Source organism: Crotalus tigris, unplaced genomic scaffold (genome assembly GCF_016545835.1).
Source record: "Crotalus tigris isolate CLP2741 ecotype Arizona unplaced genomic scaffold, ASM1654583v1 scf7180000024472.5447098, whole genome shotgun sequence".
Taxonomy (NCBI): Eukaryota; Metazoa; Chordata; class Lepidosauria; order Squamata; family Viperidae; genus Crotalus; species Crotalus tigris.
In genome coordinates, this window is record NW_024100643.1 from 5,113,610 (window position 1) to 5,141,451 (window position 27,842).

General features: G+C 40.1%; 3 protein-coding genes across 6 annotated transcripts in view; 2 read left to right on the forward strand and 1 right to left on the reverse strand.

The window, feature by feature from the left end:
- The window catches only part of SGCA (sarcoglycan alpha), a 48,902-nt gene that overhangs the window by 14,693 nt on the left and 6,367 nt on the right, over nt 1-27,842 (forward strand). For 3 of the 4 annotated variants that reach the window (XM_039333078.1, XM_039333079.1, XM_039333076.1), the window contains 7 exons: nt 3,531-3,665; nt 5,371-5,528; nt 7,101-7,173; nt 7,421-7,619; nt 12,260-12,422; nt 12,535-12,743; nt 15,116-15,142. In XM_039333078.1, the coding sequence (XP_039189012.1) occupies nt 3,653-3,665; nt 5,371-5,528; nt 7,101-7,173; nt 7,421-7,619; nt 12,260-12,422; nt 12,535-12,743; nt 15,116-15,142 (842 nt within the window). In that variant the 5' untranslated portion in view covers nt 3,531-3,652. The remainder of the gene's footprint in view (nt 1-3,530; nt 3,666-5,370; nt 5,529-7,100; nt 7,174-7,420; nt 7,620-12,259; nt 12,423-12,534; nt 12,744-15,115; nt 15,143-27,842) is intronic. The other variant, XM_039333077.1, reaches the window with a different exon arrangement.
- Nucleotides 15,150-16,465, forward strand: LOC120303489 (histone H1.1-like). Its single transcript, XM_039333082.1, has one exon. The coding sequence runs from the start codon at nt 15,764-15,766 to the stop codon at nt 16,406-16,408; it is 645 nt and encodes a 214-aa protein (XP_039189016.1). The 5' UTR covers nt 15,150-15,763; the 3' UTR covers nt 16,409-16,465.
- Nucleotides 23,832-26,683, reverse strand: LOC120303488 (histone H1.2-like). Its single transcript, XM_039333081.1, has 2 exons — nt 24,817-26,683; nt 23,832-24,665 (listed from the first exon to the last, which is right to left on the reverse strand). Exon 2 carries the CDS (start codon nt 24,581-24,583, stop codon nt 23,909-23,911), a length of 675 nt encoding a protein of 224 aa, XP_039189015.1. The 5' UTR covers nt 24,584-24,665; nt 24,817-26,683; the 3' UTR covers nt 23,832-23,908.

Sequence of the window (27,842 nt, forward strand, 5' to 3'; positions counted from 1 at the left end):
TTATCATGGAGAAGATCTATCAATATTGTTAAGAATTGACAATGTTTTGATGGCACATAATATATTATTAATCAATTGAAATATTTATATCCTGTTTGGCACCAAGATTGGTTCCAAAACAATTTAAAAAGCCACCCACAAATACAATGGATTAAATTGAACAGCAGTAATAATTAGTAATAAATGAATAAAAAGAAGAAATTATAGGAGATTAACTTAGGGAACATGGAATGGATTTTGCTCTAAAGTCTAAGAAATGCTGGTGATTTAATAGCTGGCCTTACAGCTCTGATAAAATTTGATTTGATTTGTTTAAAATTATGCAAGACTTCCGTGAGAGAGGTGGACTCAAGGTACCGAATTTGAAATTATATTATGATGCGGTGGTTTTAACACTAATTAGTGACTGGGTAAATTTGACAAATCTCGAGATACTCCATCTAGAGGGATGGGACTTACTTTATGGGTGGCATGCCTATTTAATATTCAATAAAAAAGTGGATTGGGCTTTTAAATCTCACATTATAAGAACTTCTTTACTTAGGATTTGGAGAAAATATTATAAAAGTGATTTTAAAGTACCATTATGGGCTATACCCTGGCATGCGATAGAAGGAATAAAAAGAGGTGTTAAAATGGACATGGTGTCTTACAGACAGCTACTCAGATGGGATGGACAAAATTGGCAATTAAAATTATGGGAGGAGTTAGCTCAAGAAAATATTATTTATTCATGGTTTCAATACAGGCAATTAGCAGATAGATGGAAGGTGGATTGTAAGGTGGGCTTTCTTAGAGAAGATGAAAATCTTATTAAGCAAGTGAAGGATCAAAGACAAGCCCATATTAAGAGAATTTATGGGGTGCTAGTTGAATTGGATTCAGAAACGGAATTAATTAAAGATTGTATGATTAGGTGGGCCCAAACCTTTGGTGAACCAGTCCCATTGGATACATGGGAAACCATTTGGGTAAGAAATGTCAAATTTACACAGGCACAGAACTTAAGGGAGAATTTTTATAAAATGTTTTATAGATGGCACCTTGACCCACAAAAAATGTCTTTCATGTACCCGGACCTACAGCCTAAATGTTGGAGATGTGGCTGCTTGGATGCCAGTTATTACCACATTTGGTGGTCGTGCAGAGAGATAAAAGCATTTTGGATTAAGATATGGTGGAATATTCAGAGAATTTTCAGAAGGAGGGTAAAATTTACTCCGCAGTTATTTTTGTTGGGTATAGTTACTGATTGTGATACAAAGGAGGTTATATTGATGTTAAATTTGATTACAGCCGCAAGGCTGTTAGTAGGACAATATTGGAAGAAGGAATCCTTGCCTACACTGCAGGAATGGTTTTTTAAGGTGTCTTATTTGGCGGAAATGGCAAAGATTTCGGCTTTCTTAAAGGAACAAACGCAAGAGAAATTTCTTGCTGTTTGGGATAAATGGATAGAATTTATGCAATTTAAATTGGATATAAAAAATATCATATTGCTTTTTCATAATTTTTATTTTTTATATACATATACATATATTTTAATCTTAAATCTTTTTTCTTTTTTATACATAATTTTTTTAATTCTTTTTTAATTAAGCCTATATTCTGCTCTGGGAAGCTCAGGGGGGGGAAGGGGGGTGTTTTTTGGGGGGGATGGGGAAGGGGATGTTATGTTTAGTTTTTTGTATATGTTGTTTTCTGTTTTTGTATTGTTGTATTTTTTTCTGTTTTTTTGTAAAAACTTATAAAAATTTCCAATAAAAAAAATTTGATTTGATTTGAAACACAATTTGGAAGGAGAAATCAAAATGTTGAAAACCTCCTCCGACTATTCTCTCACTCTCAAATAAAGGCTAACAATGGAAGTGATGGCACATGAAGACCTATGACAAGACTGAGAAGCTTTCCAATTCCTTCAGAACAGTCTTAAATGCATATATAATCTGTACCAGTGTCTCTCAATCTGGGTAATGTTAAGATATGGGGACTTCAAGTCCTAGAATTCCTTTAAAAGGAAACAGGTGTAGATACCTCTGTGTACTAATATTACAAATCTTCATTTCAACTTCTCTAAGTAAGTACTCTTCAAACTTTATTATAGCCAGAGAGTACAAAATCCACCCAGACCCCAGAAAAAAATATAACTAATCCAACAGAAAAATTAGCAGGCTTTGATACCACCCACTGGAAAACATCGAATTGGATTTGTATCTTACTTGGCATCTGCCAAAGCTCTGTTTAAATGGGGCAGAGTATCCTCCCCTGAGTGTGACTTTGGGGCTGTCCAGCACATACTGCTTCACATAGTGACTAGCTGCTGTGTGAAACCTTACACAGGAGGAAAAGCAGACTTTCTCCCATTAACAAATACCACACTTAATCGGATAAATGGCCTCGTTATTAACATATAGAACACTTATTTTATTTCCACGAACTAACATATTTTAAAATGTAGCGTATAACTTAATATATGACTTCTTGAATTTCTTATGCCTTGCAAAATTGGCCACACATCTCCATTGGATGTGTATGTCATTATTATGTGTTTCTTCTATACATCTTTACTATTGTTATCCATGTATTTCATGCTATATGCTAAATAAATAAATGCAAAATCTCATTTAAAGTTTGCATTTCCAGTCCTGCTTATATTATAATAATATTTTATAATGTGATTTTGTAGCTCTTCTTGAAGAGGTTCTCTGTGTAATTATCCCAAAAGTTAAATTGGTGAGAAAACCAACTCATGGTGCCTATAAATAGGGCACCTATAAATAGCCTACAGAAATCTATTAAATAAAAAAAAACCAATCAATAGAAGAACATCATGATGATGATGAAAATGGCTTAATGTGATTTAAAAGAAATCAAGCCAAGAAAAATGTACGTGTTTCTGTGTTTAAAGCACATTCTGTATTACAGTTTAATCTATTTCCAGGCTGCATGATTTCAAATTTCTGTTTCATTTTTAGCAGGAGTCCAAATATGCAGGGTTTCCAATTAGGCAGAAATCTTGCTTGAACTGGATATAAAAATAATCTTCGACTTACAACAGTTCATTAAGTCACAGTTTAAAGTTACAACGGCATTGAAAAAAGTGACTTAACATCATTTTTCACACGGTTGTTGCAGCACATCCATGAGTACATGCCCAAAAATTCAGATGCTTGGCAACTGACTCATATTTATGATTGTTGCACTCTCCAGGGGCCATGTGGTCACCTTTTGTGACCTTCTGACAAGCAAAGTCAACCATGTTACTAATTTAACAACTGCAGTGATTCACATAACAGCTGTGGCAAGAAGGGTTGTAAAATGTGGCAAAATTCACCTAACAACTGTCTCACTTAGCAACAGAAATTTTGGGCTCAACTGTAGTTGTGTGTTGAGGATTACCTGTGCTGTAAGTTTTGCTGACGCTCGGTCTACTGAAAGCAAGGAGCACTGGAGATAAAAGAAATACTGTCTTTGCACCAAAAGGACTGGGATTTTGTTTCTAAACGGCTGCTTTCTCTACTTGCTGCTAGGGGTTATTTTCATTGGGAGTTTGGCTGCCAGTCTTCCTATTCTCCATCTCCAAGCGGTGGTTGGAGTAATTTTTACCCATGAGCTGGACATAGAGGACTTTAAGGATACTTTCCCTTTCTCCATGGAGGACAATGGTAAGCAATTCAAGCATGTTCTTTTGTTGTGTTTTCTTTCTGTCCCTCCATGAGTTTTCCCATACATCCATCATTATTATTGTTGGCATTATTCATGCACATGCAAACACACACACCTTCTTTCATTTACCTACCTACCTACCTACCTACCTACCTACCTACCTACCTACCTCTCACACACACTCTCATGCAGACACACACACAAGTAAAACCTATCCAGCCTTTTCTCTGGTCTGCCTGCCTGCCTGCCTGCCTGCCTGCCTGCCTGCATGACAAGAGCACCAGTTGCTACCCAGCTGTTGCTAATGTGGTCAAATTACAAAGGTGGCTGCAATGGGACAGCACTTTTATACTGCTTGCTGAACTGAGCCATTCTCATTTTTTCTATGGTCTTGTTTTTCCTGGAGCTCAGACCAGAAAATTGCAACCTTTGAAGAATCAGAAACTATATTTCAGCTTCTTTTTTCTTCCCAAATTTATTGTTTTATTGTATTATAAATTGCAAATAATGTTATATTATCAAGGTACAGTGGAATTTATACTATATTAACTAAAAATTGTTAACACTATGATGACTTAGATAATAAGAAAACAATTACATCAGTATTAAATATAATTTTTGAAATGTTAATGGATGTTAAGATTGCTTGAGTTTAATAATATAATATTTAATAATATATATGTATGTGTGTATGTATGTATGTATATTATATATATACTATTTAATATAATTCAGTTTCTTAAGCTTAGATTGATAACAGAATCTTACTAGAATGACTAGGACAAATTACTTCTGTTTTGACCTTTAAAGTTACCACTTACCCCTAAAAAAAACCAGCCAGTATTTGATGGCAAAATGGTAGGATTTTGGTGAAGTAATTTTGGGATATCAGATGGATTTTCAAAGTATAATGAGAATTGTTTGCCTACTATACTGTTTAAAAAAAACTTTGAAAAACCACCCTACTAAGTGGCCATTTTGCGGCCAAATTTTAGCAGTAGAGTTTCAAAATGCTGGAGGTTACAAATGAGATGCAAAAGGTCTGCATGATTTAAATTAGTGTTTCTGAAACTTTAAGTTGTATGGAATTTAGCTCCCAGAATTCCCCAACCAGCATACTGTCTGAGGAATTCTGGAAGTTGAAGTCCATCCAACTTAAAAGTTGCAAAATCTGAAAAACACTAATTTAGAGCTTCCTTTATTATAAGAAATGATGGAATACTTTGTGTCACTAGATTAATGCAAAATGAAAGAATGTTTTGGTGAAATTTCCAAAATTAGTAGTCTGTTGAAAAAGTCATGTCTTCTGTATTCTGCCAGTCATTCTAGGAAACCATCTCCCCCCCCCCATTGACTGACTGAAAATTATAGAAGAAAAAAAGCATTCTACTATTGTAGCCCTAATAACCCTAATCCTATTGTTGCTTCTAAAAAGACAGATTTTACTGTATTTATCTAAAAAAAACCCCAAATATATATTTGAATATATTAATGGAGCCTGCTGCTATTACATAATATTAGCCTTTTAAAGAAAATTCTGCCCATTTTAAATTCAAATTATTTGGATTAAAAAACAAATCTTCGTTTTGTACAAGTATTGTATCTTTGTTTTGTACAAGTATTGAATTCAGAACTTCACAATAAAATCCTCTTTATTGTGGGAGAAAATCACATTTAACTTGGACTACGTTTAAAATCTTTCAGAAGAACCTGCGTTTGACCCTCCCATCACTTTCCATGCCAATCTTCTGGATCACCCTGATTTGCCCCGTTGGTTACGCTACATTCAACGTACCCCCTTTGACTCAGGATACCTTTATGGATCTCCCACAGCTAAGGACATTGGCAAGCAGACCATTGAGGTTCCTGTCTGCTTTTCAAAATGTTGTTTTCATTAGTCGGAACCTTGACAGTTGTATTTGTTTGCCTGTTTCTCAAGTGAAGCTTTCTCAACATTACAGTTTATTAACTTTTATAGCAGGAGCTGTAAAAATCTTTATAACTGCATTCTGTGATAAGTTTTGGGGGCACAATCTAATTTAGATTAAGCTTCAGCAGGTGTATTTGGATGAATGTGTCTGGGCTTGGAAGCTCAATGGGGCTGAGGTTGGGATTGGGGTTAGGCACTAGTAGGACAGAGACGGGGATCATGAAGGTAGCAATTTCAGAAACATTATACCAGGGGTAGGCAACCTTGGCTCTTTTATGACTCGTGGACTTCAACTTCCAGAAATCCTGAGCCAGCCATGCTGACACAGGAATTCTGGGAGTTGAAGTCCACGAGTCATAAAAGAGCCAAGGTTGCCTATCCCTGCACTATACCATTGACTGCTTCACAGGGCTGAGAAACAGTGATCGGCTTAAGGTCCTCCCTTAGGCTTCAGGCCTAAGGTGGGACTAGTACTCATAGTTTCCTGGTTTCTAGCCTGATGCTTCAACCACTGCATCAAATGGGCTCTCAACCATGAATTATTTACAGGGATATTTCTGTGTAATGTACTTCTCTGACTCTGGAAAGAGTGATAGTTTCCAAAATATCATAAGGCTAGAAGAGCTACATATGCCTTCCATATCAGGGAAGTAAATACTGGTAGTTACCTTCCAGCTATTTCAGAGGCAATCAGCAAGAAGATCAAAGAACCCCTATCCTAATGAGCTTGCTGATGAAAATCATGCTAATGTACATATACAAGAAGTATTATGATCACAATTAAGCCCCAAAATTTGTTGCTAAGCAAGACAGTTGTTAAATGAGCTTTGTCAGATTTTACCACCTTTTTTGCCACAGTTATTAAGAGAATCACTGCAGTTGTTAAGTTAGTAATGTGGTTGTTAAGTGCTTCTGGCTTCCCCATTGATTTTGCCTGTCAGAAGGTTGCAAAAGGTGATCACATGACCCCGGGACATTGTGATCATCATAAATATGAGTCAGTTGCTAAGTGTCTGAATTTTGATCACATGACCATGGGGATGCTGCAACAGTCATAAGGGTGAAAAATGGTCATGTCACTTTTTTCAGTATTGTAACTTCAAATAGTCACTAAACAAACTGTTGTAATTTCAGGATTACCTATATACAGTTTTCAAGATTTGGTAACCTATTTTTTTTTTCTTTTCAAGAAATCTGATTAATGAGATGTGAGAATCTAGCCTTCTTGGTTGTAAGCATTGATAAGGTGTGGCTTTCTGATTCTGAAATGTTCTCTATACTGGGACGTTTCATCCCAGATTTCTAAATTGATGGAAGAAAGATTTGCTTCCTGGCATTTGTGTTCTGAGACAATTATTTGGCTTTAATAACTGTATTTTTTAGAAAATGAAAAGGGGAGAATTTTCTTCCTTTTCAGGCAATAGATAAATAGATATACAAAAAGAGAGAGAGAAGAACAAATACCCGTACAGTAACCCAGTAACTTCTTGCTTCTCTGTTGTAGGTGATGGCCTATAACAGATATACATTTGAGACTATAAGGCAAACAATGGAAATACTCATTTCATTATCTCCAGGTAAATGGTTTGTATGCAATAAAAAATACCTGATAGCTTTAACATGGATGTGGTCTTTGCTTGGCTTCTAATTTCTAGCTTTGAGTTATGAAAAATCCCTTAATTAACACTACAATATTAATGCCTCTTTGAAAGAAGGCAGGTTGCTTGCTTGCTTGCCTTGAACGTTTTCTTAAGAAGCATGCCAGACATGGGTAGTTCGCATTTGCCTTTCCCCACCTCCCTTTTTTCTGTTCTTTACCTGAAGATGGAGATATGCCGTACCAAGCTGACTTTCTTGTGAAGAATTGGGATGTTGAGGAAATGCTTCTGAATGATGCCCAAGAACTTTTTCAAGAAGCTGTCGATAGCATGTGGGAGCAAGAAGGCTTGACTGTCATTAATATTACCTCAGCATTAGACCGGGGAGGCCGTGTACCTTTGCCAATTGAAAACAGGAAAGAAGGGTAAGAAATGTGACCCAGAAAATGACGAAGTACAATTGGTAAGGTTCTGAGTAGCAATTGGTCGAGAAACTGAGTTATATGATAGCAAGATTCAATCAATCAATCTATTTATTGCAGCCGTAAGGCCAAACATAATCAAAATGTATAACAACAGTAGCAATTTTACTTCCATATTTACAGGATATAAAACCACCAAACAATCAATATAATATAATCCAAAATTCTCAAAATAAAACATTGTATTAAATCCCCCCCCCCAGACCTTAATAATTGTGCGACATATTGTGCAAATGGTGGCACAAAATTGGGCAACCTGAATTGATATTTTCGGATCCTTATCTGAAAGTAGCAACTTTACATAAAATTCATATCCCCTGCCTAGAAATTTCTTCAATATCAGATATATAAGAATCTATGTAGAGTCTTTATATAAAGAGCAATGAAGCAACATATGGCTTAAAGTTTCTACAGAGCCATCACCACATGGACACAACTGAAGATGGATAGGAATGCCCTTAAACCGTCCAAAAAGGACTGCCAAGGGCAATGTATCCAGCCTGGCTAAGGTGAAAGCTTTACGAAATTTCGAAATTGTAATGGAAAATAGATAAGAAGCTGGAAAGAATCGTTCTGGAAGCAAGTGACAAATGTTGGAATGTGCCACCTTACTTAGGTTTGTTTGGAGATCAATATCCCAGATTCATTGTTTCAAGGCAGTTCTAGCATTATCAAATCCTAATGAACACAGACTTTCCATAGAGAAGCCCAGTGATTTAATTTTATCTAGGGTTTTTTTTTCCCACGACAATATAAAATGATCTATAAATACTAAGGGGGCTAAACCTACAGGAATCAAAATTAACTTTAGCCAAAAGGTAAGAAGAAGGAACCATGCTCTAGCTTCCAATGAAACTGTACCTATTTCTACCCGTAGAAATTCTTTTAGGTACCATCAGTATGGCTCTAATAAACTTATTTTGAATAATTTCAATAGCATTAAGCTTTGCACGTGAACATATTTGCGAGCCATAAAGGAGCTGAGGGACTGCCTTAGCTTGAAAAACCTTACAAGCTGCCGGGATAAAGTAAGCTCCTTTTGAATGATAAAATTTTATGATAGCTGATGAGGTGCACTGTGCTACACTTGCCCGATAAAGAAAATGAGTATTCCAGGATAGGGAGGCATGAAACTGCACTCCAGGATATTTATAGGTATGCACCTGTTCAATTGAAGTCCCATCAATTTGCCATTTATGGATCTTATGATGGTAAGAGGCAAATACTAAAACTTTAGTTTTTTCATAATTTATTAAAAGTTTGTATTCTGTGCAAAATAAAGCTAGTGCCCTAAGTGCTTTTCTCATTCCCACCTGAGAAGTGGACAAAATGACTATATCATCGGTATACAATAGTGCTGGAATTGCACGATCAGCCAAGATAGGTGGATGATGGGCTGGATCAGCAAGCACTTGCATTATTGGATTTAGATACAGATTAAAAAGTAGTGGAGCTAATATGCAACCTTGCCTTACACCACTATAAGTTGGAACTGCTTTAAATAAATGTCCCCAGGGGGTACATCTAATTTTTAGGGAGGTATTTGAATAGAGCGATTGAATAAGAACCAACAGCCTTTTATCAATCGTGGAATGTCTTAGATTATACCACAATCTCTCCCTTGGTATTAGATCAAAAGCTGATTTAAAATCAACAAATGTTGCATAAAGAGAACCACGAGAAGGGGTAGAATATTTTTCAGCCAAATGATGCAGAATTAGACAATGATCCAGTGTTGAACGTTCCTCCCTAAATCTGGCCTCTTCTTCAACAATATTTTCATTTTGTACCCAATCCACTAAGTTTGTATATAAAAATCTGGCATAAAGTTTATTTATTGTATTTAGTAAACTAATAGGCTATAGTTTACAGGGTCAAGTCTACTTCCTTTATTTTTGTGTATCGGTACTACAATGACCTGATTCCAGTCAGGTGGAAAATGTCCTATGTTATTAATATGAATGAATAGGATGGCTAAAACTGGGGCCCACCAGTCTTTATTTTCCCTTATTAATTCTGGGGGGATAAAATCCCCTCCAGATGCTTTACCTGATTTCAATTGGGCAATAAGATCTTTGACCTCAGCTATGGATACTGGAGCCAATCCGGGAGGTCATTACAACAGGGAATCACTTCTGAAATTACAGCAGGAACACGCTTAAAGATGTTTTTAAAATGATTCTCTCATTTGTCAGCAGATATTTGTGAAATAGGACCAAAACGTCTATTTGTAAATGACTGATTTATTAAATGCCAGAACAAAGTAGAATTTTTGAACTTTGCTGCTGAAATTAGATTACTCCAGTTTTCTCTTATAGCTTGTTGTTTCTTTATCTTTAAGAGATCTTTATAAATTTTTTTGTGGTCTTGAGTAATTTAGAGGCGTTCGCAGAATTTTTCTGGCGAAAGGAAATTATTGCATTTAAGAGAGCTTTTTTTTTGCTTTAATGCAGTCACTATCATACCAAGATTTAGATCTTTTATGCGCATGCGCACAATAAGCTGTTGTAAATCTTGTCAGGGGAGTTTGGAGATTAATGGTGATTGATTGATACAACGAAATTGCTTATTCATATGAATCAGATGAGCAAATTTGAACATGCATGTGAAGCAGGGGCTCTGAGGTCAACATTTCAGCCACAGTTTCAGCCAGTTCTTGAGACCATTTAATTTGTACTTGCCCCTTCATTGTAACATTGATGGGGCAATGTGCCACTTCTAATAATTCAAAATTTGTCTTAGCATTAAAAAGACAAATTAATGGAAAGTGGTCACTATCAAGGCGCATTCCAATATAAAAGTTAACTATATGCTGTACAAAATTCCGAGAGATCATAATATAATCCACTACACTGGCTCCCTTAGGATGCCAGAATGTGAACTCTCCATTTAAATCACCCCTGACAGAGCCATTAAATAGGTCTAAATCTAAACTGTCCACAAATTGAGCCAGACGAAATCCTGCAATATTACATTCTTGATCTTTAGATTGTCTGGCTACTATATAGCCTACATCAATTTTAGAGGGCATTGGCCACTTAAAATAGGTGTGTAGGGAAGCATCAAATTTGCCAATGCGTGCATTAAAATCGCCAGCTATTATTATAATTGAGTCTGGATAATGACATGATAGCAAATTTACATAGGCATCAAACATCCCACAGTTTATTTATTTCCCTATGCCCACGAAATGGAGGAAAATAGGCATTAACCAATAATACAGTACAAAATTTGAATCTAAGTAGAAGGGCTAACGCCATATTTGAGCAAGACTCAAGCATGAATATTGAAACACTGAGTTTAGCAGATACCATAGAAATTAGGACACATGATGGACTGCCCTTTTTTATGCTAGGAATTGCATTCAAAGTAAAGGGAATATATCCAGGTAGTAATGGATCCTCCATAGTCTCTTGGAACAAAAGGATATCAAAAGAAGAAATATATTTTCCAGCCTGCAACATTCCAGGAAAGGATAGAGATGCCCCCTTCTGCAGAATAGAATCATTTGGAATCTGAAAGTGCTACCGGTGAATTAAATATATTCACAAAGTCTTTCTTTTGGAATGAGGCCAAAGATGGAGTTTCGTCTTGTGTTGCCTGTTGTACCACATCTTGAGTAGTAATATCTACCAGGAGTTGAATGGGTATTATTTTCAGGGGCAATACATTCTCATCAACTGGTGGTTGTGACTCTGCCAACTGTGTAGTCTTATCCTGATAACAGGTCAAAGAAGGCTGTAATTCTGTCAATGAAGTTGGTGATAGCAGTGAAACATAGGTAGCAAAATGTGGATCACTGGCAAGCAAGGCACTCATATTTTCAGCAGGGGTATCCATTGGGTCTATACAACTCAGCCCCGATAGTTTTCCCTCATCTAAGATGCAGTTTAAAGCTGCGTGCCTAGTATTATCTATCTGCTTATAAATTAGCGACTGTAGTTGAAAATCTTGATCTATTGCTATCTCATTTGTTGCTGCTGATCCCAATTCAGCTTCACTCAAAAATCTCATTGATGTCCAGTCAGTGCAGTTCCCTATAGTTAATTTGGAGATGGGTATTTGTTTCACTTCCAGAGCAAAATAGAAGATTTCACTAATATTTTCTAGTAAATTTGAGTGGGAAGGCATCACATCATTATTAGCAAGATTAAAATCTTTGATTTGAAGGACTTAATTTACTTCAATTTATAGTTTCTTCCCTATCTATGTTTTCCAGCAAGAGTATACAGTATGAAGCATCAGGACCACTTGTGTGCTTTCTGTCAAAAACCTTGGGGGCAGCCTCTGGAACTGCTCTAAAATTTGCCAAAGAATTGTAATCATTGAAGTTGAATTATTAAATATAATTGGGTGTTCCAACTATGAAGAAGTTAAATTTTATTGCAATTACATTTAATTCAAGTACATTTTCTTTCTGTCTTGACTCTGCCTAATTCTTCATTCTAGTTTTATCTATTTATTGGAATGTGGTCCTTGGTATATCACTCAGTGGGCAAGAATGGATTTCAAGTTGAAAGAAAAAAAAAGGATGTACTCTCACGGGTCTGTAATCATTAGTATGTTCTATGTTTGTCCTTCAGGGTTTATGTCAAAGTGGGTTCCAAGGATCCATTCACTACATGCTTAACAGAGGCAAAGTCACCTGACAATCTTTACCGATGCAGATTGGAGCAACAGCCTATCATTACCTGTTACGATCATTTCAGTCCTCGATTCCAAGTTGATTGGTGTAACCTTACTTTGGTGAGAGGATGTTGGAGAAAGTTGTGAGTTGGAGGGAGAGGGAGAGAAATTAAGGAATCCCAGGATCTAAAGGGTCACCTCCCCTCTCATTTTTCTTTTTTATATTTCTCAGGTAGACCTTACAACTATAAATGACACAGAAATTGTGCCAGCTAATGGAGATGGAGTGCTGGAAGAAGGGACTGAATTTAATCCTCCTGAAGATGCTCCGGATAGGATATTTTTCAGTGATTTCTTACTTACTTTCCTTCTTCCATTCCTCTTGGGTTTCCTACTCTTTCTAATCTTGGCCTACATCATGTGCTGTAGACGGGAGGGCTTGTAAGTTGGGCATATGTCTGCTAAAGAAAGTTCTATTCATTTATTAACATAGTTGGGTAAATGTAAGGTAAAAAGAATGCAAAATACAGAATGACTCAAAAGGCTGTTCCTTTCTCTCTCTCTCTCTCTCTCTCTCTCTCTCTCTCTCTCTCTCTCTCTCTCTCTCTCTCTCTCTCTCTCTCTCCCTCCCCTCTCATTACAATAGTTCATTTGGTGTTCATTCGAAGTTACAATGGCACTGAAAAAAATGACTTATGACCAGTTTTCACACTTACCACTATTGTAGCATCCCTATGGTGATGTAATCAAAATTCAGGCGCTTTGTAACTGACTCATATTTAGGACGGTTGCAGTGTTCTGGGTTAATGTGATCATCTTTTGTAAGCTTCCGACAAGCAAAGTCAATGGGAGGGAAGTCAGATTCACTTAACTGCCACATTACTAACTTCACAACTGCAGTGATTCACTTAACAACTGCGGTAAGAGGTCATAAAATGGGACAAAATTCAATAACTATCCCACTTAAAAACAGAAATTTTGGGCTCAATTGTGATCGTAAGTTGAGGACTACCTGCAAAATAAATTAGAAAGTACCAAGCCCAACCCTGCATTCTGAGTAGGATTCACATTAAAACAATAAAGATGAATGTCTGTCTAGCCTCTGCTAAGACTGAGTTATGTGTAGAAATACAGAAACAGATAGTTCTCAACTTCTGACCACAACTGAGCCCAAAATTTCAGTTGTTAAGTGAATTTGTCCCATTTTACCACCTTTCTTGCCACAGTTGTTAAGTGAATTGCTTCAATTGTTAAATAGTAATACTGTTGTTTAGTGAATCTGGCTTCCTCAATGATTTTTCATGTCAGACGTTTGTAAAAAGTGATCACATGACCCTGGGACACTGCAACCAGCATAAATATGAACCAGTTTCCAAGTGTTCAAATTTTGGTCACAGGACCATGAGAATGCTGCAATGGTCATGTGAAATGTGATCATAAGTCACTTTTTTTCAGTGTTGATGTAACTTCGAACTGTCACTATCTGTAAAGTCGAGGATTACCTGTAGTTTAAATATATGGTCCCATTCCTTCTGTCTGGGATGGTTTCTCTCTTCTCCATAGTAAACAGCTTTGGAAAGGATACACATGGAGAAAGAGGATATCTTCGTCAACTATGTTGATCCTGGTAATCCGTAGTGTGATCAAGGAAGTAGTTCTCCAACAATTTATTGAACATATCAGCCCCTTATTAATGACAGTAGCATTTATATTGGAAAGATCCAGTGGGAAATGTGTCTTCTACAGAGATTTTATTTATTTATTTATTTATTTATTTATTTATGAGCACTCTCTAAGCAGTGTACACCAGTAAGCAATGTGTATATATATATATATATATATATATATATATATATATATATATATATATATACACACATACATACATACATATATATATATATATATATATATACATATATATATTTACATTGTCCCCAACAATCTGGGTCCTCATTTTACCTACCCCGGAAGGATGGAAGGCTGAGTCAACCTTGAGCCGGTGAGATTTGAACCGCTGACCTGCTGAACACAGTCAGCTAAAGTGGCCTGCAGTACTGCACTCTAACTGCTGCGCCACCTCGGCTCAATTAATTAATGCATAGAAAGCCAGAAACAATAAAGTTCGTTGCAGAGAGAATTGAACCATTTTGCAACTAAAGAAGTGTTAATATCTGCCCGTGAAAATATTCTCAAATTCTTTTCTCTTTTGAAATAATTTCTAAACAAATTCTTTTTCATCATGTTGGACATGAATTGGCAGGGAAAAATTTAAAAAAATATTTATTTGGCATTACTGTTATTCACATTCCCTTGGCAATGGTCATCCAAAAGGCCCTTCTTAAGTCATTATATGGTCATGCATCTTATTATGGAATAGCATTAAGTCTAGGAGCATTTTTCAAAACATAACAGGGCTGATAATAACTTAATAGGTTGTGGTCTCATATTGGGTAAGGGAGTAAACTGGAGAATATGAGGATGGGGTGGAGTAGTTGGGCCTTCAAATAATTTGCCCTGGGACTATCTGGGCAAGTCCCTGCAGTTTTCTTTGTAAGATTTTTGAAGTGATTTTTCCTCACCTTCTTCCTAAGACAGAGAGAGTGACTGGCTCAGAGTCACTCTGCTGGCTTTGTGTCTAAGGTAGGACTATAACCCACAGTCTCCTAGTTCTTACCATGGAGCCTTCAACCACTATGCCATACTGTCTCTCATAAGAGGATACTTGTAGTTCTCAAAAATATATTATTGAAAAATAAAATGATTTGCTTTTTTCTAATTGAATATAATGCCTCCGTTTCTTTGAATTGTAGGCACAAGAGGGACCTGAGCACCTCAGAGTAAGTTGCTTTCTTTCTGTCTTTTCTTTGCTTTTATTTATATTTGAATGTAAAAATAAATGAATAAATGATTTGTTTTGTGCAAATGTCACTTGCTACCTCCCGTGGCATTTTCAAAATCTCCTTTTATTCCAGCTAAATTTTATGAATTTGTACCTTTTATTATATTTGCTTCATTGTGAGGTAACCTATCTTTTTCTAAATTAAACCTTAGGGTCTAGTTTGTGATAGGTCCTGAGAGTCAGTCTAAATGCTAAACCATTAACTAAGAGGCACACATATAGACACATAACACACACCTAGAAAGGCATCACAGAATAGCTGTGATACCACAATCTACCAAGCTGTTCCCATGGCAACTCCTCAATAGTTTCAAACACTTCCTCCACTGCTGTCATAACTGTGGCAAAGTGGGATGGCCTTGCAAAGGAATCCCATCAACATCTTACTTTCTGGGGCAGGCAATCAGTCTTGGGGACTCCTGGAAGAACCATCAGAATAAACTAATGTGACACTCAGGAGGGAACCTCTACTAACAAGAAGACAGGAAGTGAACCAAGCCACCCTGAAACGTGGGGTCATGTTGAAGAAGTAGCAGGCCAAGCCAAACTTGAGAAGAAAATGGGTACCATAAGTGAAAAACAGATGACTTTTTCTTTGACTAATACTGAATCTTTAGAAGAAAACAGTCCTGTACCAATATCAGCCAACATCTTTGCCCCAAAACTACTTCTAAATAATGACTTTGATGAACCTCAACCCTCTTCTTCAGGCCTGCACATAAAACCCACATCTAGTTACAAGTCAAAAGATAGAAGAAAGCCTTCTTTTCCCTGGAAAGTCCTTCTGCCAAACCGCGGTATCTCCAAAATCATTTTCCAAGTGGTGGCTTCCACTGAGAAACGCAGTGGTGTCTCCCTGCAAGCCCTCAAGAAGAGTGTTGCAACCAGTGGCTACAGCCTGGAGAAGCGGAAGAACCATTTCAAGAGAGTCTTGAGGGCCTTGGTGGCCAAAGGATTGCTGAGGAAGTTGACTGGGCTCGGACTGACAGGCTCCTATGGGATTAGCAAAATAATGATGAAAGTACTGAAAAGAAAAAAGAGGAAAAGGAGAAGGAAGAAGAAAAAGGCAATAGCTGTCCTTAAGAAAAAGAAAGTTGTGAAGCAAAGGAAGAGGAAGAGGAAGAGGAAGAGGAGAAGGTCAAGAAAAATGAAGAAGCAGTCTGTTCCATCCAATTCTTCTAGTAAAAAGTCAGTGATGACATGAGGTTTCCATAGCTGAAGCTGTGTGTAAGGAAAAAGAAAATAAAGTGCCATAATTCAACTGTCTATTGTACCTATTATTTGAAAAGGGAAGAGTAATGTCAAATAAGGCATTATGGGGCAAACCTATAGGGAATTCTGAATGTACACTATCCTCTGTATGTATTACTTTTATATTATGAACATGTGCTGCTTATAAATACTGTAGAAATGAGCCATAGATATCCTGCTGGATTGTAAACTTTGAGAAATGTTAAGTGATTTTATTTGCATGAATGTATGTGCATATATATACTGTAATAAATTTTCTTTTCTCTGTATATATTCTATGAATAAATTCTAGGAAGGAAAGGGAGGGGGAAAGGGAAGAGAAGAGAAGAGAAGGAAGGAAGGAAGTGTTGAGTCCGTGGCGGGAAAACAGACACGAGAAGCAGCTGGAGTTCTCAGTTTCTTTTATTCAGCGTTCAGCTTACAGGAAGATGGCTTCAGCCTCGCCCAAACGCCTCGCAGCCTCTTATATAGGCAACTCCCGGGTAAATGGGTTACTTTTTCCCGCGCCAGCACCCGCGCATGCGCACGGCGCTGGCGACAGCCTGTCTGGTCCCGGGCAGCTTTGCACCTGCCCGGGACTGCCTGCAAACGCCCGAGCCGTTTGCAAAGGCTCGGGACATAACACCCCTTTCCCCCGGGCTAAAACTACTACCAACATACAACATTTATTTTATATGACATTTTGCTCCCCAGTGCTCCCACTGATTACTGGCTTTTGCCTTGCCAGCAATGTTATGTAATCTTCTAGATACTTAGGAGATTTCTTTGCTCTCTGTGACCTTCTTAGCTCTGGGTTACTGGCATAAGTCCCCTGACTGGAGGGAGGCGTGAGCCTGTTCTCTCTATTGTGCCCTGGTGTCTTCCAAGGACTGTGCCCCGATGCCTGGCCTGCTTGCTTGCCCACCGGGCTCGTCAGGCCAGGGCTTCTGTTGCTTTGTGACCTGGTTGTCCTACCTAGCTGTAGACCCTCAGGCCCCTTGAAGTGATAGCCACTGCTGGGCGTCTCTGTAGAACCTCCTAGGTCAGTCCAAGACCTGTCAGGAGGCTGTCCCATTCCCTGAACCCCATTCTGTGCTCGGGCTCGTGTGGGTTTCTGTACTTTCCCAAAACTCAGGTGTTCCCTGATTTGTGCTAGGGGTGTTGTAGTCGGGACTTGGTTCCTCGACTAGCTCTGTGTATGTTTGACCCCCTGTAGGATTTGGGGTAAGGTCAGGCCAACCTTGGGAACTGTGTGCCAGCTCTCTTGCGGGGAATGATTTGTTGGGATGCCCCCGGGTATCCTCCGTTGCTGGAGTGCTGTGTGATGTATGTGGAAAGTGAGTATGCCCCCGGGGTGACTCCCTGGCTGGAGTAGGCGTGAGTGCCTGTTGTGTGGGTAAGCTCCATGACTTTCTTTTCGGAGCAATTGCAGAACCCTGAGATGGGCCGTTTGTGGCTCCCTCAGTGGAGGTGGGCAGTAGCTCTTGCCCTTCCCTTTGCTCCAAAGGGTCCCCCTCCCCCCCTGGAAAAGACCCAGGAGTCTCATCAGAAAAGTCTCGCCTAGAGCGAAGTTGGTCGATGTGCCGCCGCAGGACACGACCGTTGTCCAGGGCAACCTCGTAGGAGAGAGGACCTGTGATCCTGGACACAGAAGCGGGGACCCATGTATGACCAGGCCCGTAATTGCGAGCCCAAACCGGGGCACCCACAAGTAGTTGTCTAGGTGCCCTAGGATGTGAGGTAGATGAAGGCAGTCTGTCCGGATGCAACCGGTCAAGTCTAGTAGTAAGTTGGCGCCCCCAACGAAGTTCAGCTGGACTTCTCCCTGTAGAAGTGGACGGTGTGGTGCGATAAGAAAGGAGAAAGTCAGCCAACCTGTGATGCCAGTCCCCGTAGGTGAGTCTCTTCAAGGTGTCCTTTGCGATGCGCACCATGCGTTCAGCCATACCGTTGGTGGACGGGTGAAAAGGCGCAGACGTGGCATGACGAATCAGGTTTGCCTGTAAGAAAGCTTGGAATTCGGAGGAGGTGAATTGAGGGCCGTTGTCGGACACAATGACATCTGGCAGCCCGTGTGCAGCAAAAATCCCCCTCAGTACCTGAATAGTCTTTGCAGTGGTGGTGGATGAGACAGGCACAACCTCAAGCCATTTTGAATGGCTGTCAACAAGGACCAAGAAGAACTGGCCCTGAAAGGGCCCAGCGTAGTCAATGTGCACCCTAGACCATGGGGACTGTGTTTCCTCCCATCTATGCACAGGAGCTTGGGGCATCTCTGGGCGAGATCGTTGGCACAGGTGGCATGCGTGTACCTTAGCCTCAATATCTTTATCTAAAGCAGGCCACCACAAGTGGCTGCGTGCAAGAGCCTTCATACGAACAATGCCAGGATGACCCTCGTGGAGGGATTCTAAGACCCTAGTCCTCATTGAGGTGGGAATGACAACTCTGTTTCCCCAAAGCAGACAACCCTGAGAAAGGGACAGTTCGTTCCTTTTGGACCAGAAACTCTGAAACTCAGGACTAGGGCAGTGCTCAGGCCACCCGGACAGGACCCAGGAGCGGACACGTGAAAGTGTGTGATCTGTACCTGTTTCAGCGGTAACATCCCTGGCACTAAGAGGGAGCTCGGGCAAGGCTTGGATTGATAGAATGTTGACAGCTGGCGGGGTCAGCTTCTACTACTGGCAGGGGCAACCTACTGAGGCCATCAGCATGGCCCATTTCTTTCCCAGGCTTGTGGAGTAATGAAAAATCATATGCAGACAAAAAAATAGACCACCTAAGCATTCTAGGGGAAATGATGTGGGGAGTCTGCTTACGTGTGGTAAACAGTCCCAGCAGAGGCTTATGGTCAGTGAAGACCGTGAAATGCCTGCCATATAGAAAATCGTGGAATTTTTTAATTCCAGCAACAACAGCCAGAGCCTCCCTGTCTATCTGAGCGTAGTTGCGCTCGGCAGAAGACAGTGTTCTGGAGTAGTATGCAATAGGAACCTGAGTTCCATCAGACCTGAGGTGACTCAGGACAGCTCCAACCCCGTAGGGGGACGCATCACAAGCGATGCACACAGGAAGAGACTCGTTGAAATGTGCAAGAACACTGTTAGAAGTGAGCAAGGCCTTGACTTCTTTAAAGCAAGCCTCATGTGCTTGTGACCACAGCCACACAGCTTGTTTGTCTAGTAGCCTGTGAAGAGGCTCAGCTACACTAGCTTTATGTGGAAGAAAAGAATTGTAGAAATTCAGGAGGCCTAGAAGGCCTGAAGTTCGGCCTTAGACTTTGGCCTGGGTGCTTCTAAAATAGCAGTTAGTTTGGATTCAGCAGGATGAATCCCAGCAGCATCAATTTTGAATCCCAGAAATTCAGTAGAAGGCACCCCAATCTTGCATTTGTCTTTTCTGAGCTTGAGGCCTGATTTCCTGAATCTTAACAGGACAGCCCTAAGCCTTTCAGCTAGAATGTGTGTGGAGTCTCCTGCAATCAAGACATCGTCAAAGTAGGGGCAGACCCCTGGTATACCTCGTAGTGTGTTTTCCATTACGCTTTGGAAAATCCCAGGAGCGACATTCACTCCAAACTGTAGCCTTTTTACCTTAAAGGCTCCCCTGTGGGTCACAATGGTCTGAGCTATGGCAGCATCATCATCAACAGGCAGCTGTTGATATGCTTGAGCTAGGTCAAGCTTTGCAAAAACACGCCCCCCCTTGAGAGAGGCCAGGATGTGACTGACCACAGGAACAGGATAGGCATGTTGCTGCAATGCCTTATTGAGTGTGCATTTGTAATCAGCACAAATGCGAATGTCCCCATTTGCCTTTAGAGGCGTGACAATGGGGGTCTCCCACGGGCTGGAATCAACAGGTTCTAGGATTCCCTGTTGGATTAGTTTGTCTAATTCAGTGTCAATCTTACTTTTTAAAGCAAAAGGGACCCTTCTTGCTTTAATCCTAATGGGAGTGACAGTGGGGTCTAGCTTTAAGGACACAGGTGGTCCTTTGAATGTGCCCAGCTGGGGGCTGAAAACATCTGCAAATTCTTTGCAGACTTCCTGTAGGTCGAGTGTTTGTAAGCTGTTGAGTCCTGTGACGTGTATCCCCAGGGCCTCAAACCAATCGAGTCCTATGAGACTCGTTCGTTCACCCCCTACTACTAATAAGTCTAGTGGACCTTCAAAACTCTTGTATTGCACGTTAAGGGTGGCCTCCCCCTTAACACACACTCTTGAGTTCTGAAAATCTGTTAATACAATATCAGAAGGCCTTAACTTGGCCTTAGTCCCACTACTGGAACAAATCTTCCTAAATGTATGCAATGAAATGATGGAAAGGGCAGACCCTGTGTCTAGTTCCATAGATAATGGAACCCCTTGTAGCTTCACGTTGAGTGACAGCTTTTTCTTCATGGGCTTGTGTGTGCCTGTTCTACAGATGCTTCTTCGCGAAGCGCAAAAACCTACCCTATTCTGGCTGGGGAATCTGGTACCCTTCAGGCGTTCTTCTTGGGGTTGTGCCTTTCGTCGGCCCAGACACACAGCTGCAATGTGCCCTTGTTTGCCGCATGCCCGGCAGGTAGCGGAGCGGAACTTGCAGTCGGTTCTCCTGTGGCGACCTCCACAGCCGATGCACTTGAGCGGAGCCGAAGAGCTTCCCTTCTGGTTCTCTTCCTTCGCGGGGTGTAGACGGTCGACTTCCTCGTCCGGATCCTCCTCGGAGTTTCGTCGGACGTCTTCCTGGTGCACGGACGCACCCTCTGCACTGCTTCTGATCGGCCGCATGTTCTTGACGGCGCCGCCTGCTGCTTCTTCTGCGGTGACTTCCCTTAAGGCGTCTTGGAAGGATAATTCTTCCTTAGCGAAAAGTCTCTGTTGTAGCTCTCGATGCCTTAACCCGCACACGAATCGGTCCCTCAGTCGTTCCTCGAGGTCCTTGAACTCGCAGGGCTTGGCGGCCTTCCGTAACGCGGCGATGTATTCCTTGGCTGACTCACCGGACCGTTGATCCCTCTGTTCGAAGGTGTGGCGCCATGAGATAACGGACACCTTGGGGTGGAAGTGCTCCTTCAGCAGCTTCTTCAGGTCTGCGTAGCTTACAGACTCTACTGGAACAGGTGCTGCAAGGTTTTCTGCGATTTCGAAGGCGTCTTGGCCGCAAACGCAAAGCAGGGTGGCAGCCTTCAAGCTATCTTCCCTCACTTGGTTTGCCTTGAAGTAGTTCTCCATTCTGGATACGTAGGACTCCCACCGCTCTGGATGTGAGACGTCGAATTCTGAAAGCCTTCCGATTTTCGCCATCTTCGGATCTTCAGGAGACGGGTCTATCAGCCAGCCTACCCCCGAATGCGCACCGGAATGGCGGGCAGCTGCCGAGTCGACGCCGTTCCTCTTCCGCCGCTCCGGACTCCTTGGGTAAGCTTACACTTCTTCCTTTCCAGGTAGTGCAAGGCATCCCACCTTCGTCGCCAGTGTTGAGTCCGTGGCGGGAAAACAGACACGAGAAGCAGCTGGAGTTCTCAGTTTCTTTTATTCAGCGTTCAGCTTACAGGAAGATGGCTTCAGCCTCGCCCAAACGCCTCGCAGCCTCTTATATAGGCAACTCCCGGGTAAATGGGTTACTTTTCCCGCGCCAGCACCCGCGCATGCGCACGGCGCTGGCGACAGCCTGTCTGGTCCCGGGCAGCTTTGCACCTGCCCGGGACTGCCTGCAAACGCCCGAGCCGTTTGCAAAGGCTCGGGACATAACAGGAAGGAAGGAAGGAAGGAAGGAAGGAAGGAAGGAAGGAAGGAAGGAAGGAAGGAAGGAAGGAAGGAAGGAAGGAAGGAAGGAAGGATGCTGAGAATATTCAGAGTATTCAGAGGTGCAGAATATGGTGGCATGTGCAGTCTTTGGAGCTCGTAGAGTGGCCTATGTTAGAGCATTGTTTTGACAGCTGCAATAGCTGCTGGTTTGCTTGTGGGTGCAATTCAAGGTGTTGGTTATTACCTATAAAGCCCTGCATGGTATGGGTCCAAGTTAATTGAGGAACCATCTCACCTCTATAGCAGGCCTGTCCCGCCCATGCCAGCAGAGGAGGAATGCTGTGGGTTTTATCAGTCAAGGAATTCTCGTTAGCAGGGCCCAGGAGAAATGCCTTTTCTGCTGTGGCCCCGTCTCTTTGGAACATCTTGCCCCCTGAGGTGAGTTTGGCCCCCATCCTCCTGACTTTCCATAAGAGCTTGAAGATCTAGTTCTGCCAGTTAGCTTGGGGCCCTAATGGGGGAATATTACATTGGAAGTGGTTGCTTGATTAATAGCAGTTACTCCCCACCCCCATAGATTCTCTTCCCTTCCTCCCCATCTTTAGTTATAACCTGTATTTTATTGTAATTTTAATATGATTTTATATATTTATTCATATATTCATGGTTTTCTTGAAATGTGGTAAGCCAGATTCATCTTGCAGCAAGATGGGTAGCAAAAATAATAAATAAATCAATAATTTCTTGTGCAATCTGAACTTTTATGATTAACACCATATTAGAGATGTCTGAGGTAATTAGGCTTAGAGACCTGGGCCACAACATGATCTACACTTTTCAGAGGTAAATCTTAATGCCTTTTGTCAGGAAAAACTTGAGAACTGTGGCCCACTATGTTAGGTCAGTTGAGGAAGATTTGACTGATGTACTGATCAAATGTCAGTGCTCACATTATTGCCTTCTGGTGCTGTGAGGCAGTCATCCATTTTAAGCATATAAAAACATTTACTTTGACCCAATATATATTTTGAAATATAATTTTTTTTAACAACTGTGCAGATAAATTACCTATGTATTGGCTGGAATATTCTCATATGGCAGCTGTTTTGGAAAGTCTGGTGTGGTAGAGCTGACATAAATGATCTACAAAATAGATCAGATTTTGGTTCCCAAAGAGTGAGTGCTATTTCTCCTTTGGAAAGATAGTTGTTTAGAAATTGGAAAAGTACAGAAATAGTTTTAAGGCAGTATTTTAAGACAAGGTTTTTTTTGGGGGGGGGTGCTAGCTGGCACATTTGTAACATTGACAGCATGCTGTGAAGAGATTCACATGAAGTAATTGCTATGGGAGAATTAAATTGCTATTTGAAAGTAGCTGCATTGTGGGTGTGACCATTCACAATATTGCCATTTACCTAAAGGCATACCAGCAAGGTTATTCCTAATGTAGTTTCCAAGATGGATCCCGTTAACTCAAGTTAGTGATGTGTCTTGTGGGAGATGTATCAAAATACTTCCAAAGGCTTAGCTTGCAACTATCTTGTGTTTTTATTATATACACCTAACTATATATGTTCCCTCCCTATATCCCAACAACCTCCCTCCCATAACTACAGTATAATTTGCTTTATTTTTTTTAAAGAAATGATACAGATCCTGTTGAATTTCAAATACAGTGATTGCTTTATTAGTCAAAAAGCTTCAGATCTCATTCTGAAAGGCAGCTCAGGCATTCTTTACACCTTGACCTGACTTGGAGCAGCCTGAACAGATGACATCTTGCCTCTTCTGCAGGTTCTCTTGACTTCAGCCTTGACTTGCTTCTTGGCAGCTTCTCGGCCGTTCTTAGACACAGTAGAACTTTTTTTTTTCTTGATTGAATGTTTGGTCTTCGGACCTTTTCCTTTCATCTTTGGTGGGTTGTTCTTCTTTCCAATGTCAGGGTTGATCTTGAATGAGCCTGTTGCTCCAGTGCCCTTCACTTGCCAGAGTTGCCCTTTAGACACCATATTCTTGATAGATCTCAGGAAATAGTGCTTCTTTTTAGCCATGTCGTAGCCCATGTTTGTCACGATTTTCTTAAGAGCTTGCATGGAAAGGCCAGACTTCTTCTGGCAGGTGGCAACAGCAGTGTAGATCAATAAGGAAAGATTGGAAGTTGGTGGCTTGGGTGCAACGGCTCTTGGTTGACTCAACTGTCTTCCAGCTCTTTTGGAAGAGTGGGTGGCTCTTTTCTTGGAATTATTTCTGCCATCATGCAGCAAAGGATCCAGTGCAGCAGTGGACTCAGAAGAACCCGGAGTGTTCTGGGAATCTGGACCTTCATCTGCATCTTCAGTTTGTGGAGACTCAGCCACATCATCAGATGCATCTAGAGTAGGGGTCTCAGGAAATGCACTTGGCTCCATCATATTTTTCAAGATGGGATCTTCCGTCACTTCTCTGTTCCTGTTAGATCAGGGGGATATTTTAGCAGCTTACAGCTGTCTTGCCCTGTTTGGAAGAGGGAAAAAAAATCTTTTTTTCAATTCCTTCCCTCATACTTTTCAGATTTCAGTTGCTTTTCCCACCCTCCTTCTATTGCAAATTTCCTAGATCTGAGGATTCTGTTTTCCCTTTCAGTTTCACTTTTTCATTCACTCACCCAGTTGTTGCCTTGACACTTGAGATTCTAGAACAGATGCTTTTTCTTAAGTGTTTTTGTTTTAAGTTCTACAAGCACATCTAGTGTATATATATATATATATAAATATATATTTTAAAAATGGCTGTATGGCTTAGAGGATCTCAAACTGATGGTGCTCAACTGCAAGGCAAATAAAGCCTATCCATCTCTCACAAGGATTTTTAAAGTGTTTAGCTCTAGCTGGTTGTCAAGACAACACAGATGGGTTCTCTATGATGTCGAGTTTCTGCACTATGATATCATGAGTGCAGATACATCCTTGAATCCTACTCCCTAGTTAAGTATTTTTCCTTCTAGGATTTTTTAAAATAATAATTAAGTAAATAAGTAAGAGTAGTCCCCAGACAACATTACCACAGTGTTTAATAATTAAAACAGAAAAAAGGTGTATTTTAAAATTGGATCAGGATAGATTTGGGAAAATGGGATGTTTAGATCAAATGCCTTTCCTCGCAGTGCCTGCTACCCCTTCCTGCCAACTAGCTGTCCCCATAAGGAGCCAAAGACAACTGGGGAAGGACCATCTACTCTATATTATTTCATAAAGCAAAAGAAGACACCGCAATTTGGGGGCTAAATTACTGGCTTCCATCATCCTGGAGGGAAAATTACACGGTCTCTAGAATAATCTGGGTGACTGATTTTTTGCTTTTGAAAGAAGAAAGTAAAAAGGAGAACAATTCCAGAAGAGCTGAACCATCTGTTCAGAGACTTGCATTGCTAGAGCGGTCCCTGCTGCTTTGCAACAATAGACTTAGTTTTATAACTTTGTTGAGTAATGAAAGGCCAATCTTAATGAACTTGGTTAGCTTAATGTTAGCTTGGATTTTTGTGCCTTAATGTGCAAACCAAGACTGTTTTATTAGACTATGGTTCAGTGTATCATTTTTATCAAAGAAAATGGGTTTGATAACCCATTCTGGTAACCAAGTTCAAACACAGCCAATGGAATTGTTTGCTCTGGAATAAATTGTTTGAAGGTTACAGCAAATTCTGAGTTATTGAAATAGGAGTAGATAGCCTTCTCTGCTTGGCTATACCCACCACCCCAATTGGAAACTGAGAGGGAGAGATTTCCCTAAACCTCCACATCTCTGCTCATTTTTGCACTATTAACCAAAACAGGTGTGGAGGTATAGGGAAATCTTCATTTGTGTTTTGGCTTCATTTGCTTTAGCCTATTTTTGATATACTGTATTTATCAAAACAAATTTTTCATTACTTGTAGCTTCAAATTGGGAAGATAAATACAAATATGTCTACAAATTTATATTGACCAAAGTTTCTATTCTACTCCACAGAACAAATGCTATTATTTCTAAGGTACATTAATGGTGACCTTTCATGAGAGCAGGAGGAAGTCCTCTATTATTATTATAGGCTCTGGAGGGTATAGTGAGATTAAAAGTCCAATTGATAAATACTTATTGAATAATTTGCTTCTCTTAAAAAAAAGTTCTATTCCCAAGGCAGGTCTAGAATTCACTGTGAGGAGAGCATGGCTTGCATGAAGGAAAGGCCAATTTTACATCAAAGAAGCAATTAAAGACTATTTTACTAAAAAGAAGGCAAAGGGAGCTGCTTTAACTTTGACTTTAGAAGATAACATTACCACAACAAATATTAAAGAGCAAGAGAACCTGTTTGTTGAATTAAGCTACTTGCAAGATTATTTTTGGAAAGGACTACCAAAGGAAAGAAGTGACTAAGAAACAGCCCAGATAGCACTTGGTAGTATAAAAAAAAGCTGGGGAAGCAATAAGACAAGATTGGAAAACAACAAGACATTCTATCCTTCCTACCACCCCATAATTCTCACCAAGTTGTAAGTACACCCTTGCTTAAAAACAAGTCTACTACCTCAAGAAAGAAAGACTCTGCTTCTTCTCTGAAGAGGGTTGAGGAAAGGTTTAGCTTCCTCTTTATAACTGAGTAAGGTCCTTTGTAGCCCCACCTTCCATCAATTATAAGACACAGGTGAGGTGGGGGGGATTGCAAAGGAAAAGTTACTCAATAATCATTAGGAGAACTTTGTCTACATACAGGTTCTACAGTTGTAGCTATTTTAATATTCAATACAAGCCTGATAAATTTTATGTAGGTTCTGAGAATATCTAATGATGATAGTTGTAGTGCTGCAACAATCAATAATGTAGGATTTGTTAATAAAAATCAACCCAAGTTGATTTTTTAACAACTGCTGCGTTATAGAGTGTTTCAAAAGAGCCAGGCTCTTTGCGTATCCCTTTCCATACCTTGCTTGCTAGGGATCCTGCACAATAGTAAGCAGTAAAAAAAATCTGCGAAGCAAACTTCATCTGTCATCTCAAACATAGATTTGGATACGTATCATTTTTCACCTTGTTCTTTTGGGTGTAAAAGACTGTCTTCTCTTTAATAAGCCAGGTAATATACAGAAAATGTTCAGGATGGCAGAAACCCCTTGTCAAAAATATAGTGTTTTCCCTTCCAGAATTTTTAGACACCTGTTTCAGCTACATTCTCCACATAATCAATATGGATACAGCTTCTTGTCAAGAGCAGAGGAAAATTATCACAGAAACCATCATCCCGGTGCAGAGAGAATGCAATTACTCTTTGAAAGAATTACTATAAAAAAATTCCTCTTTCCTAGTAGCTCACAATGTTCAAGTAATAGATCTACAGAACATACTCCAGATTTTAAACCAACAAACTTCACCATTGACATTTCTTATCCCTCAGCTGGACTTAAGTGATAACAGCTCAGATAAGAGATAATTCCCCACTCTAACTGCTTAAGGCAACTCCAAGAGGGGAAAACTATTCTCCAAAGGCAGAATTTCTTATGCCTCCAATACAAATCTAGATGAGGATTCTGATACACAAATTAACTTTCTGGATAATGATGAATCATCATCTCATCTATTTGGAGGGAAGTTGCTAGCTCCCTGCTTAGATCATGACTTAGATTCTACTTTAATAAAAGAAAAAGCTGTTAGTGG